The sequence below is a fragment of the Monodelphis domestica genome, chromosome 1, assembly GCF_027887165.1.
Source record: "Monodelphis domestica isolate mMonDom1 chromosome 1, mMonDom1.pri, whole genome shotgun sequence".
Lineage (NCBI taxonomy): Eukaryota > Metazoa > Chordata > Mammalia > Didelphimorphia > Didelphidae > Monodelphis > Monodelphis domestica.
This window is the reverse complement of record NC_077227.1, coordinates 640,765,933-640,780,126: the sequence shown is the minus strand read 5'-3', so window position 1 is coordinate 640,780,126 and position 14,194 is coordinate 640,765,933. Positions and strand designations below refer to the sequence as shown.

General features: G+C 33.0%; 1 protein-coding gene across 9 annotated transcripts in view; it reads right to left on the bottom strand.

Moving 5' to 3' along the window:
• Positions 1-14,194, bottom strand: part of USP34 (ubiquitin specific peptidase 34) — a 357,595-nt gene that overhangs the window by 247,796 nt on the left and 95,605 nt on the right. For all 9 annotated transcript variants that reach the window (XM_056813961.1, XM_056813959.1, XM_056813952.1 and 6 more), the window contains 2 exons: positions 6,407-6,457; positions 6,097-6,246 (listed from right to left, as the gene is read on the bottom strand). In XM_056813961.1, the coding sequence (XP_056669939.1) occupies positions 6,097-6,246; positions 6,407-6,412 (156 nt within the window). In that variant the 5' untranslated portion in view covers positions 6,413-6,457. The remainder of the gene's footprint in view (positions 1-6,096; positions 6,247-6,406; positions 6,458-14,194) is intronic.

Here is a 14,194-nt window from a genome sequence, read left to right as displayed (position 1 = left end):
TTTAAAGACATACTATATGCCAGATTTGGGGCTGGGTGTTAGAGACAAAGTATGAAATGACTACTCTCAAAAATTTCAATGAGGAGATATAGGGGAGAAAGAAGACATGTACATTTATTATTTACAGAATAAATAAAAGGTAGTTTCAACTACAAGATAGGTAAAGAGGGAGGGAACTACCAATGGGAAGGAATGGTGGTAGAAAAGCTTTATGTAGAACGTGATACTAGAGTTGCATCTTTAAGGAAGAAAACATTGCTATGAGAAAAGATGAGGAAGAAGTATCATCCAGTTAGAGGGGATAACCAATACAAAGACAGAAATTGAAGAGAGTGTCATGTACAAGGATTAATGAAATGTTTGGAGTACGAAACAAGGAAATAATATATAATGAAGCTGAAAAGTAATGAATTCTGTAGTATAGTCAAGTCAATAAATACAACACTGTTTTACAAGTCAAAGAAGGTTATATTTTATACTAGAGGAAATAGAGAGCAACTTGGATTTATTGTACAGAATAATAAAAGGATTACATCTGCACTAAAGGAAAGTCACTTTGTCAATTCTGTGGAAACTGGATTAGAATAGGCATAGATATGAATGAGATAAATCAATCAATTAATTATAAGGCCACTCCAATAGTCAAAGAGGAGGCCTATGGATGGCCTTGTCTGGTTTAGTGGCTTCATTTCTATATAAGTCTAACAGCAGTAAAATAGGTAAGTGATGGAAAGAAATATGCCTGAAATGTTGTCCTGAGTAGGAAACAGTGTTAGATGTGAGAGATGTTATGCAGATAGAAATATCATGATGAGGCAACTTAAACTGATTGTAAATGTGCAGTGAGGGAGAGTGAAACGTCAAGGATAAAACTAAGGTTACAAAGTTGGAAACTTTGAGGAATGTTGGTGTCAGCAATGGGAATAAAGAAATCTTCTTAAGAAGAGGATGGCTTAGGGAATAAAGATAAATGCATTGCATTTTAAATGTTGAATTAGAGATATTCCCAGGATGTCAAGTTTGAGTATTCCCAACAGTAAGTTATTTGTGTCAATGAGAAGACAGAATGGGATGGGACAGATATATTTCTGAGTTATTTGCAGAATCTGAATCTCAAAAATTCAACGCAGAAATAGTTTGTTTTAGTAGAGTATTCATTGAAAAGTTACACTAAAATTTTAAAAAATAAACCCTACTCAAAAACCAAAACATTTTGAAAGGTACATTATATTCCCCAGTTGATGAATGATCAAAAGATGTAAAAAGGCACAGGCAGTGAGGAGGTGAAGTAGATAAGAGTACTGAAACTAGAATTAGGAAATTGGAATTTCAAATCCTACCCCATGCACTTATTAGCTATTTAATCTTGGACAAGTCACTAAAATTCCCTTTCATTTTCCTAATCTGAAAAATGAGAATAATATCTATCTCCTAAATGTGTTATGGGAGTAAAATATTATTATTTGTAAAGTGCTTCTCCAGCCTTATTTCTAATTTGTTAATTATTATTATTACTACTAATTTTTTTGATTAAGAAATCCAAGTTATCAATCAATGGCCATATAAAAAATGCTCCAAATAACTAGAGAAATGCAAATTAAGACAAATGAAATTCCTTCTACTTCATATCCATCAGTTTTGCAAAACTGGGGAAAAAAAGGAAAATCACATATGTTGCAGGGGCTGTGGGAAAATAGTCACAATGATACTTGTTAGTACAACTGTGAATAGGTCCAGCTATTCTGCAACGCAAAATGGAATTCTTCCTAAAAAAATTAATGAACTTTATATACTCTTTTACCCAGCTACAGCCACTGCTAAATCTATGACTCTAAAGAGAAGGAAAAGGATCTATGTTTAGCAAATATTTTTAAATATATAATAATATATTTTACTATTTACAATAGTTTTCTTGCAGTGACAAAGTACTAAAAATTAAAAGGATGAAATTGAATTAGAGAATGGCTTGTAATATTTCTCTCCTCCAACTCCTGCCCTCATACTAGGGACCTTCAACATACATATTTACTCTTCCTTCAAATATCCTAACTACTCAGTTCCTCAACCTAGTCAATCTTCCCATAACCTACTTCTATACCCTACCTCAGTCACACACAAAAATACTGATAACAAAAAATGAAAAGAGCATAAAATCAGAGTAGTTATGATAAACTTAAGTGTTTAAAAAAAAGTAGCTAACAAAGTTCTTTACCTCTCTTACACATTTGATTTGATGGGTTTTTTTAGAAGAATCATGGAAGGTTTATTGTATCAAGTGAAACCTGCAGGGGTCTTTGAAAGAGAAGGATTTCAATAGGAAAAGATTTTGAAAGCAATAATTGTTGTAATCTAGCAGAGGACTGGGGAAGGAGAGAGGAGTTCAAAGAGAGGGAGATAGGAGACGTCAAGATAAGATCCAGGAATAGTTAAAATGAAGTTTAGATGAAACAGTCAAAGTAAATCTTTTCATCCCTACTCAAACTTCCCATGGCTCCTCCTCCATGCACTCTTCTCAGCCAAGAATTTTACCTCATATTTTACAGAAAAAAACAGAGGCCACTCACTGTGAATTCCCTCTTCTCTCTTCTTTATCTTCCATCACTCAAATACTTTCTGCTTTTCTTCCTTCACTCTTGTCTCACATGAAGTGTCCTTACTCCTTACTGAAACTAACCCTCCTTCTCCTTTAAGTGATACCATTCCATTCCATCTCTTCCAATAGACTGTCCTTTCTGTCATACCCACTCCACTTCAATCTCTCCCTTTTCTAGTGGTTCATTTATCATTGCCCAGAGACATGTCCATGTTTCCCCTATCCTATATCTCTTCTGCTCTTTGTAGCTAAACAACATGAAAAAGTCATTTAAAATAGCTGCCTCCCCATTCTCTCCTCTCACTCTTCACCTCTTACAATCTAGCTTCTGACCTTATCATTCCAATGAAACTGCTCTCTCCAAAGTTACTAATAACCTTAGTTGCCAACTCGAGTGGTGTTTTCTCAGTCCTCATTCTCAATGACTTTTCTGCCACCTCTGACACTATTGATTCTTCCCTCTTCTCTTTAGGATTTCAGGAGACAACTCATTTCTCTTTTCTTCCTGCTTATATGACCCCTCATTGTCTCCTTTGGTGTATTCTCTTCCAGATCTAACCATAAAAAATCTCGTGGGTCTCTTGGTTCTGGGTCCTCTTCTCTACTACTTCACTTGGTGACCTCATCAACTCCCATAGATTTAATTACTATCTCTATGGTGATGTTTCTATCCTGTCCTAAACTTTCTACTGATTTCCAGAATCTCACATCTTTAAGTACTTATCAGACAACTCAAACAGGATCTTTTAAGCGTACAAACTTGTACATGTACACGTACACATACACACACTTTTTCTCTCTCTGGATTATTGCAATAGCATAATGGTGGTTCTGCCTACCTCAAATCTAGCCCCATTCCAATTGATCTTCCATTCAGCCACTAAAGTGATTTTCCTTCAGTGGCTCCCTATTGCCTCCAGAATCAAATACAAAATGTATTCTTTGACATTCAAAGCCCTTTATAAACTAGTACCCTTCTACCACCTTTCCAGTCTTCTTATACCTAAATATCCTATCTTATACCTAATATCTTATACCTAAATATCCCCTACACATATTTAATCCAGTGAAACTGGTCTCCTGGCTAATATAAGATCAAGGCATGTCATATCTCACTTCCAGTATTTTCTCTAGCTGTTCTCCATGCCTGGAATGCTCTCTTTCTTCAGCTCAGATTACAGACCTCTATGGCTTCCTTTAAGTTACAACTAAAATCTTATCTTGTATAGGAAACCTTGCCCAACACTCTTATTTTCAGTGACTTCTATTAATTATTTCCTATCTATTCTGAATATGCCTTGCTTTTGCATATATTTGTTTGTTTGTGGTCATCCCCATTATATTGTAAGCTCCTTGAAGACGGGGATTGTCTTTTGCCCCTTTTTGTATCCTTAGCCCTTAGCATTGAACCTGGCACATACCAGGTATTTTTTAAAAAAATGTTATTTATTGACTAATATTTCATAATGTAATTGGACTAATGTGGACTTTTATAACAATGTATATTACAGTTTCCATAGAACCACAAATTAACAGATGAAAGGGTTCTTAATAATGATCCAGATCAGGTGTCAAACTAGATTGCCCCCTCCAACATGAACCAGACTAAAATGTAATTGGGAGCATGGGGCAGGGTTGCCCAGTGATTTGGGAGCCAGGCCTAGAGACAAGCCTTAGATTCAAATTTGCCCTCAAACATGTCCCAGCTGTGTCACTGGGTAAAGTCATTTAACCCCTAGTGGCTAGCCCTTACCACTCCTTCTGCCTTAAACACAATAAATAGTATTGATTCTAAGCTAGAAGGTTTAGGGTTTTTTAAAAATGTAATTGAGAAATATTTTTTAAAAATGATAAAAACCCAATACAAATAATCTTAATTCTAGAATTGAATATTGGCTGCCTTAGCAAGTTTTATATCTCTAATCAGACCGAATCAAAGTTGTCATCAAGCCAAAAACCATGAGGCATACATTTTTGAATGGATCTAATTGTCTGGATTTTTTTAAAAAATCAATCTGAATCTTCTTTGTAGTTTCTACCAATTGCTCCTTGGTTTTTCCCTCTTAATGTAGTGAAAATAATTCTAATCCGTATTTTCATGGAACTCCTGCAAATACTTAAACAGTGTTTTTATGAGTCTTTTTTAGGGTAAGCATCCCCAATTTCTTCAACAGATTCTCATATGATAGAAATATGATAACCTTTACCATCCAGATCACTCTAGATGTATTCTCCCTTACCAATGAAATTCTCAAAATATGGGACCCTAGATCCGAATACAATACTCTCTTTAAAAGGTGTACAAGAAGAGTACAAAGGAATATTGCCTTCTTATTCTTCTCAAACAGTTCAAGATTACAACTTTTTTTAGCTTCCACATCATATAACTGGTTTTTAAACTTAAAAGTTCTCTAAAACAACCAAATCTTTTCTAGACAAAATACTGTCTAAGCAAGTCTCCACCTCCAACTTCCTATATACGTGAATTTAATTTTCTAAACATATATTAAATTTTATTTTAATCCTTCCTGACAATCAGTGATTAAACATAAACTACTATTATCTAATCAATTAATTGATAAAGTTTCTTAAAAGCACTTCATCTTTACAGCATAAGTGCATAGCACATTTCACAGAATATAATTGTAGGTTAATAAATAATTGCTCAATTTCATTTAAATCATCTGTGATAAATTCATATAACAATTTGTTGCTTGAATGATTGTTTACATGGGAGACTATCTCAATCTCCTGAACATCTGGAGTGTTTCCACAAAACAGTATTACTAACCTGGTCTATTTTCACAACTATAAGCATAAAAATTGGGCAACCCAATTTTCTAGATTTTGCTTTAGGGATATGGAATTTACCTGCTTCTTTGGAATTGTAGGCTTCATAATCTATTAATTTTTTAGGACAATTTTGTAAAAGTGAAATGAGGGAGAAAATAATTGTTTAATTTCTGAAGTGTCTATGGAAATACAGATATTCAGCATTATTTCTGAAAACTGTTCTTTTAAATAAATGTCACCACCATTAAACTTCAAACTATAGTAAGCCATTCGACTGCTAAAAAATGAATTGAGAAAACATCTTACAAATTAAAAACATTAAGGGAATATAGACATTTTTAATCTGTTCTTCTTATAAAGATTAATCCTGGAGAAAGTTTAAATTAGACATTTTTAATCTGTTCTTCTTATAAAGATTAATCCTGGAGAAAGTTTAAATTTTTTTAATACTATAGCTCAACTCTAATAAATCAAATACATTCAATCCCAATGTTAAATTCCACTAGTACTAGATTAATTTTAAAAAGTAACACTGTGTTAATTTTCTTTTAAATTATAAAAAAGGAGGGATATATGACTTGTGTATGTAATATGTATAGACATACATGCAAATTGTTTAAAATAACCAATTCCCTCTTCTGGTCAAAAATGTCTTATTTTCAAATATGTTTAATAACTGAAGGCCTGAAACAAATCTGTACAATACTCACATTAGATACAACTGTAATAAATGCATGTGCTATCAGAAACGGTAAAGTTTCAGGAGTTCCATATTCAAAGCAATCCTTCATGAGGGAAAGGCCATTTTTTCCACAAAACAAACAAACATAACGAAGCAAGTGCAATGGTACTTCTACATCCTGTGAAGATACAAGGACATATATTGAAACTGTTAGAAAGTTAAATTTTATAGCCAAAACTTTAAAGCATAGCCAATCTTAATATTAAAAAAATCTAATACATAATTAAGAAAGGACTTAAATGTCAAAAATTTTAAAATAAAAAATGCACACTACTTACATTCATATCACAGAACGCCCCTAATATATTGCTTTCTTGAGCTGAAATATCCTGATAAAAAAGAAATATAATTAGCTCATATATACTAAAAGATATGGGGGAGGACTTAAGACAAATTAGGAGATACAATATGCAGTCTAGAAAAAGCTAACTGATTTAAGATCAGCAGTTTTTTTAAAAATCTACCATATTTTCCTATCTTTTATTTGTAAAGCCTTATTTATCATCAAAATTTGTTAAAAATAATTCTTACCCACTTCCCTTTTTAAAAGCCCAAACTTATCTTATTTAATTTAATAATTTATGATTATAAATGAAAACTTGCTTTAAAAATTAAATTTAATCCTTTCAAACTGACAGCTTCTGGGCTATCACTATGAAAATCCAATAATATTCTATCTATATAAAACTCATCTGGGTAATGGATAGCCAAAAGAAAAAACAGATCTTAGATTAATACTAAGGGAAAACTCCTTAACAATTACATCTGCAAAATGAAACAGGATACTTTGCTAAGCAGTAAGTTTGCCATCAATTTAAGTGTTTAAGTGGGACAGATGATAAATTATCTAGGGATATTGTAGAGAGGAATTGTATTGAAGTACCAACTAGACTAGATGATTTTTAGGTCCATCTGAATGAGATTCAATTATTCTATCTAAAAACAACATAACCAAGAACCAAGAATCAAAGAAATAGGGTTCTGTAATATATAGCAACTGAAGTTTAGGCATGCTATTCATAGGAAAGGCCCTTAATCATTCAGCCTATTTTCTTTCCTAGATCTGTTATATAAGCAAGTAGCCGATAAGAAGAAAATACAAGATAAATATTCAAATGCTAGAGGCAGATTCAATGACAGCATCTATAAGTGATACTTAACTGAAATAAGGGAATAATTCACCTTTTTATACATATGAATACCCATATATGCACATACAAAGACAGACAACTAAATAAAAGTCATACCTCAAGAGATTTAGTAATCTGGGAACATTTACTTTATGGGTGAACAACACCTTAGTAAGTGTTGATAGCATTACAGCACAGTAAACAAAAAAATTTAGGTGATCTTAATGATGATTTTAAGTCTTCAAGACAATATTTACATCCCCAATACAGGTAGAGCACTATGCTGACTGAAGCAAAAAGATACCTGTGCTTTCAAAATAATGGTCTTATAAAGAGATCTGACACATTCACAGGTAACCATAATGCAAAATCATAAAAAAAATGCATACATTATACCACCATATGTAATATATGTTGGAAAAAATTCTCTCTAAAACTGTTAGAATTAAAATGAATTTCCATACTTAAGTAGGAAAATCTTTTGACTTTATAGGAAAATAAAGAGTTCAAAAAGTGTCATTCTACAGACTCTAGATAGCTAAGATTTTTATTGCACCATACTATATCATTTAGTAGCACCTTCAGGAGTTTCGGAGGAAGAAAGAAAAAATCCTACAATAAATCTTTATTTTTCCAATGTATCTTAATAGAGCACTTTGTATTCAACAATATTATATATATTAATAATTGTAATTTTCTAACTATATTGGGAGATAATTCCTTGCTGCTGGCAGCATACCTATTTCTAGTATGGCTTTGCTCTTCTAATTCAATATTTCCATATAGCTGTTGTCAGAATTAAATAGTATGAGTGCTAGTAGTAAACAGATGCTGTTACAACGACTGTGACTATTCACAAGGTTTTTCTGCTTACTTTATTTGTGTTTCTTGGAACCATTATTGAAGATTTTACTAAATTATGATTGAAAAAAGTCTAGACTTTTAAGTGAAAGAGTCTCATTGAGAACACTTTTTTCTTCCAACCTTTTACTCTTAAAAATTCCTTTGAGTCTGGATACTTTCAGATGATTTAAGAAATATGACCAGGCACTAAGAATAATATATAAATTTTCAATTCAAACTGTCATTTTAATCAAATTTAAGCAAAATACTACCTCAAAAATAAGAAATAAGTCCATTTCTAAGTTTTTTTAACCCTAGATATTTTGTGTAATTAAACACAGGCCTAAATATTTCTATATCAAATCATACAAAATACTAATTTTTGACAGATGGGAGATTAAGAAATATGGAGTTATACTCTATCAAAACTAGTAACAATTTCAACTTATAGAATAACTGCAAATAAAGGTACACTTTTATTCAAGCAATATATGCATTATAAATAAAATTATGATGAACTAATCATGAAGCATAAAAATTCACAATAAACCTACATCATATGCATAATTATCCCATATAATTAGCATTTTATACTATTTTAAAGTATGCAAAGCTCTTAGAATATTACCCCCATTTAACCCTCACAACAACCCTATGAGGTAGGTGGTATTACAACCCTTATTTTACAGATGAGAAAACTGAAGTTAAGAGGGATTAAGTGACTTGTGCAGGGTCACACAGCTAAATGTCTGATGCAGGATTTTGAAGTCAAGTCTTTCAGACTCCAAGGACAGCACTATACAGCCGCACTGCAACATGAAGGTTAGCATAACAAAATTACTAGATCAAGCATGAACACTTTTTTAACACAGTAAGAATCATGAAAACTGAATTTGGATAATTACAAACTTTCAAATTAGTAGGATTTGAATTAACATGCATTTTTAGACATCCTATAATTAAAAAACAATTAATATTTTTATAAACTACACTAATACAATAATAAAATATTAATATTAAGAGCAAATGAGATTATGCTGTCATAAATTAGAGCTAGAGATTTCCTTAAGGCTACCTGATCTATTCCTCATTTTACCAATAAGGAAATTGAGACAAAGAGAGGCAGATTAGTCCAAGTTTATATAGACAGCAAGAACTTCAATCTAGAACCTCTGACTCAAAATCAGGGGCATGGCTCTGGCCAAATATTTTCTCCTGTCCTTCCACAACGAGTCCTATTGTACTATAATTGCTTTTCCATAAAGAAACAAATAGGATAGTTAAGAAGCAAGGAAACATGGTCACAGAATAAGAGTAATTGGGCTGTGAGGCAATATGAATTTCTTCCAATTTTCCTAAGTAGTATGACTGCTTGTGATTACTTTCTACCAAATGACAATTATTGTAGAATCTAAAATTTACATTTACATTACACTATTCAGTAACAAACTGATCAACAAAAATTTGGGGGAAATTCTTAAGACTAGAGTCTAAAAACTATTAAGCATAATGTAAAATTAAATGTAAGGGTGTTCCCACTTGGTATCTGTTCCATTACCAAATATACTCAAAATATTTTATTATCATAAAATATCCCATGACATTAACTCAATATATTTCAATGAGGCACCAAAATATAAAATCTGTGTGTTTCACATATATTATATAGTTCATTTGACCCTCACAACAACCCAAGGAGATAAGATAAAAAAAGACTCCATTTTCCACATAACTCAGAGAAGCTGACATCAAAAAGCTGGTAAGACAGCCTCAAGAGTAAGGACCTAAGAGAGCAATCACACCTGAATTTTAAAAATTAACTTTTACAAATATTCATGCTACAGCTCTTAGCATCCAAAATGTTAACAATAATTACCATTCATAATGCCCCCCCCCCCCCGAGGGGGCGTGGATCTTTTAGGAATGGGGATAGATTTTAGGACATTAAAATAAGATTTAATAGTGGCTGAATGTCCAAATTTTTCCCAGATTAATTTGTATGCATCTATTAAGGAAACCCAGATGCCATGATCCTATGAAATCTTCTGTAACCTCTGAATCAGTGATAACCTTCCCTCTGTGGGATCTCATCTCTGATTTTGCCAACTAACTTCCTGATACACTTACTTAATATTGTATTTTAAGTTCCATAAAGGCAGAACTATATCTTAAATTGTGTCTCCCCACCCAAAATCTAGAAGAATAATCTGTGTACAGATTAATAAATGCTTGATAACTGAATAAAAATGGAACCTTGTTTTTCGATTCAATGGAAAAAAACTTTTTTGAAATCTTTTTAAAAATTAATCTGTCAGAAACTCTTCAAAGGGAAATAGAATAAGAGTCCTAGAGGAAAGGAAACTAAAACTAAAGAAAACTTAAGAGAGGCAGCCTAACATAATGACCTAGTCTCCAAGTCAAAAAAAAAAGGATCAAGTTGCACCTCTAACATATACTCAGGCTGTGTGATCCTGAACAAAATATTTTGGTCTCTCAAGTGTGCAAAATGATACTATGACATTAAAAATTCGAGAGAAAGAGCCTCTTTTAGCTAATCAGAACTCCTACACTAATTGAATCCACTAGCCTAACCTTAAAAAGGTTCATATATTTCAAACAAATACAAAAGGATTGCTTCCCACATTGATTTAGAAAACTAAACATTAGCATTATCTATATATTGTATTTTAATTGATTTTGATAAACTTTCCCAATTACATTTTAATCTAGTTTAGGAAAGATTCCAATGTACTCAGTTCAGGAATTTTGTCCAGAAGCCAGCAGCTCTGACATTTCTGCCCTAGTCTACTTAAAGAATAACCACAGTACACTATTATAATACTGTTATCATAGGCAAATAAAATTTTTCCAACTTTATTAATACAAATCAAAGATTTATAAGATTAGAATTGGAGATTCTAGAATTAGAATTTGAGATAACTAGTAAAATCTCTTCATTTTAAAGATTAAAGGAAACAAACTCAGAGAGATGAAATGACAAGCTCAATAACAGAAATCCAATTTTTGTCATGAAAAACTTGGGCCTCTACAAGCAGAAGTTGTTTTTTTGTTTTTTTTTAATGTAATATTATTTCCCCTGGATACTATCTTCTCTCTCTAGGTTTTCAGGAAATTACTTTCTTGCTTCTCCTCCTACCTATTTGACAGTCCTTCTTGGTTTAGATTTATATCCAAGTCACATCTGCTAATCTGAAGTGTCCTGGGCACTTTTCTCTTACCCCTCTATATTACTTCACCAGTTATCTCATAAGCTACAAGAAATCTGATGAGAATCTTTATGCTAATCATTCTTCAATCTATTTATACAGCCCTAACTCCAATGGCCTCCAGTCTACCACTGCCTATTAAACATCATAAATTCAAATGCCCCATACTTTATATCTTTTTCCCTCCAAAGACTCCCCCCACCTTTCAAACTTTCTTGTCACCACTATAGACACTCCCATCTTCCCAATTTCCCAAGTTTGAAACCCAATTGTTATCCTCAATACCCTATTATCTCTCACACACTCCCTACCCTCACCCCCATATTCAATCTACTACTAAAGGCTGGTCAATTTCAACTTTCAAGCATCTCTTGAGTATGGCCCCTTCTCTCCTCTGACACTGCCATCAATCCAGTGCAGTATATTTAAGGATGGTGCTCAGTGCAGCAACTCATCTGAACTCATTTCCCACCTCACTGAAGTACATTTAAGAATGGTACCCAATGCAGCACTTCATAATTTCCCACCTCATTAAGCTAGCCTTCAGTGTTACCTCTAATAATTCAGTTTTCTGCAGGACCAAGTCAACACTGAAATTCATACCCCTTCAATATGCTCTGGTGCTGGGACTTTTCCCTCACCTTTAACTGGAGCTTGTAGAGAACTCCTCTCAGATCCTCTATTTAGAGAACCTAGGGCAGCCATCTCATTTCCCACCAGGCTATGGAACTCCATGATATACTCATGCTGGCTATCCAATTTTGAGCATCTTTGTATGTGCTGCTTCCCACAAAAAGCTGTATGCTCCTTGAGGGGAGGGGCTGTCATGCCATTCTTTGTATCCTCAGCTCTCATAACAATATCTAATACATAATAGTAGCTTCTTGTTCAGTACTTTTTCAGTCACTTCCTATACTCTTCATGATACCATTTGGGGTTTTCTTGACAAAGATACTGGAGTGGTTTGCCATTTCCTTTTCCATCTTATTTTGCAAATGAGGCAAACAAAGTTAAGTGACTTGCCCACAGGTCTACTACTAGATGTCCAAGTTCAAATCTTAACTCAGGACGGTGAGTGTTCCTGTCTCTAGAACTCTATCTACTGCACCACCTAGCTGTCCATTAGGCACTTAATATATTTTCAAGGAAAGACTGGTGCAGATTTAATGAATGACTGGTGCAGGCCTTCAATGCCTCAGGCTTGGACTATTACTAGTTGGTCAGGCTCCTTTAAGTCTTTCCCCACTGAAGTTCATCCTCTATTCAATTGCCAGAGTCTTCTTTCTAAAGTGTAAATATACTCAATAAATTCAATGGTTCTCTATCACTTCCAAGATCAAATAGAAAATATCTTAGTATTTAAAGTGTTTCATATTCTATTCACACACAGATCACTTTCTAGTTTTTCCACACTTTAAGTCCTCTCACATTTTCTTCAATTTAGTGACACTAGTCTTTTTATTATCTTGTCTCCTATGTCTAAAATGATCTTCATCTACATGTCCTGGTTTCAAAACTCAATTAAAAATCTCTCTTTCTACAGGAAGACTTTCTCAATGTATCTAAATTCTAGTGCCTTCCCTTTGCTGAATATTTCTTATTTATCCTGCACATACCTTGGTTGTATGTGTTTCTGTATTGTTTCCCCAAATAGATCATAAAATCCAAGAACTGTCTTTTTCTTATTTTTGTATCTCCAGCACTTAATATAATGCCTGGCACATCATAAGTGCTTAGTAAATGTTTTCCGATTGTGTCAACTATAAAGTAACCTTCTCAACTCATTTGTTTTCAGTTAAATACAATAGCTCCTTTACACATATCTAAAACTAAAACAAAAATAAAATAAAATTCTAAGGTTGAAACATCCTGTCCAATCAACTAACAAGTATTTTCCATCACACAAAAATAACACCAACTTTGCTTTCTACAAATATATTAGAACATAGTTCAAAATTACATAACATTGCATTTCAATTATTTGATACCAAATAGAAGAGAGGTCACTTAAATTTAAAGTTTACCCTTAAGAAAGAGGAGAACAATAAAGTACACCAGGAAATAGTACAAACTGCTATGATGGATCAGATAAAAGATCCTCAACCATTTAAGAAACTCAAAACTAACAAATAGCAATCCATAACTCATGCCAAAGTAGTTGGAGACTCATACATAAGACTTCTCATTTCACAGGCTCTTATTTCCTCTATCCTAAAACCCAAGACCTTTCCTAATGCAAACTGGATATGATATAAAATCTTCCCAGTCTATTCCCCACATTCCTAATTTCAACTACATTTTTGCTAAGCTAGTGGCAATAATATCAAGCTCTCAATCTTCCTCTCCATTCACCCAATATGACTATATCAATGAATAAGCATTTATTAACCTTCTACTGAGCGTCAGGTATTGTGCAAAATATTAAGGATGTAAATACAAAGAATAAAATAATTCCTACTCCCAAGGAGCTTACATTTTAATGAAGATAGCAAGGACATATATAAGTGTAATATACATCATAAATATAAAGTAAATCGCTACAACTATATACTAAATAATTAAATGCAAGGTAGCTTGAAGTACAGGCACTGTCAATTTCAGGGAATAAGGCAAGTAGTCACACAGAAAGTGGTACTCCAGCAGATTCTAAATAGATTAGAGGTACTCTTTGAAGGAAGATAAGAAAGTGGTGAATTCCAGGTATGTAGGATAAGAATCCTGAATGAAGAACATAGATATTTAATTTAACTGGATCTCAAAAAGCTAGAGGGAGGATCAAATGAGTCCAGAAAGATAGCTTGGGGACAAGTAGGGCTTTAAAAGGTAAATAGAGGAGTTTTTATCTTATTTTAGAGGTAATAGGTAG